Source organism: Nestor notabilis, unplaced genomic scaffold, assembly GCF_000696875.1.
Source record: "Nestor notabilis isolate BGI_N333 unplaced genomic scaffold, ASM69687v1 scaffold28218, whole genome shotgun sequence".
Lineage (NCBI taxonomy): Eukaryota > Metazoa > Chordata > Aves > Psittaciformes > Psittacidae > Nestor > Nestor notabilis.
Window position 1 is genome coordinate 1 of NW_009941029.1, and position 228 is coordinate 228.

The 228-nt window shown below is 64.9% G+C and overlaps 1 protein-coding gene across 1 annotated transcript in view; it reads left to right on the top strand.

Annotated features, from left to right (window-relative positions):
- The first annotated feature begins 2 nt into the window (after positions 1-2).
- Positions 3-228, top strand: part of LOC104410499 (transcription factor SOX-3-like) — a 462-nt gene continuing 236 nt past the window's right edge. Inside the window, exon 1 of the mRNA XM_010020673.1 lies at positions 3-228. This exon is cut by the window's right edge and continues 236 nt beyond it. Within this exon, the coding sequence (XP_010018975.1) occupies positions 3-228 (226 nt within the window).

Genomic DNA, 228 nt, shown 5'->3' on the forward strand with positions numbered 1-228 from the left:
TGATGCAAGACCAACTGGGCTACAGCCAGCACCCGGGCATGAACAGCCCCCAGTTGCAGCAAATGCACCGCTACGACATGACGGGCCTGCAGTACAGCCCCATGATGTCCACGGCCCAGACCTACATGAACGCCGCCTCCACCTACAGCATGTCCCCCGCAGCCTATGGCCAGCAGCCCTCTACGGCCATGAGCCTGGGCTCCATGGGCTCGGGGGGGGAACCCGCGC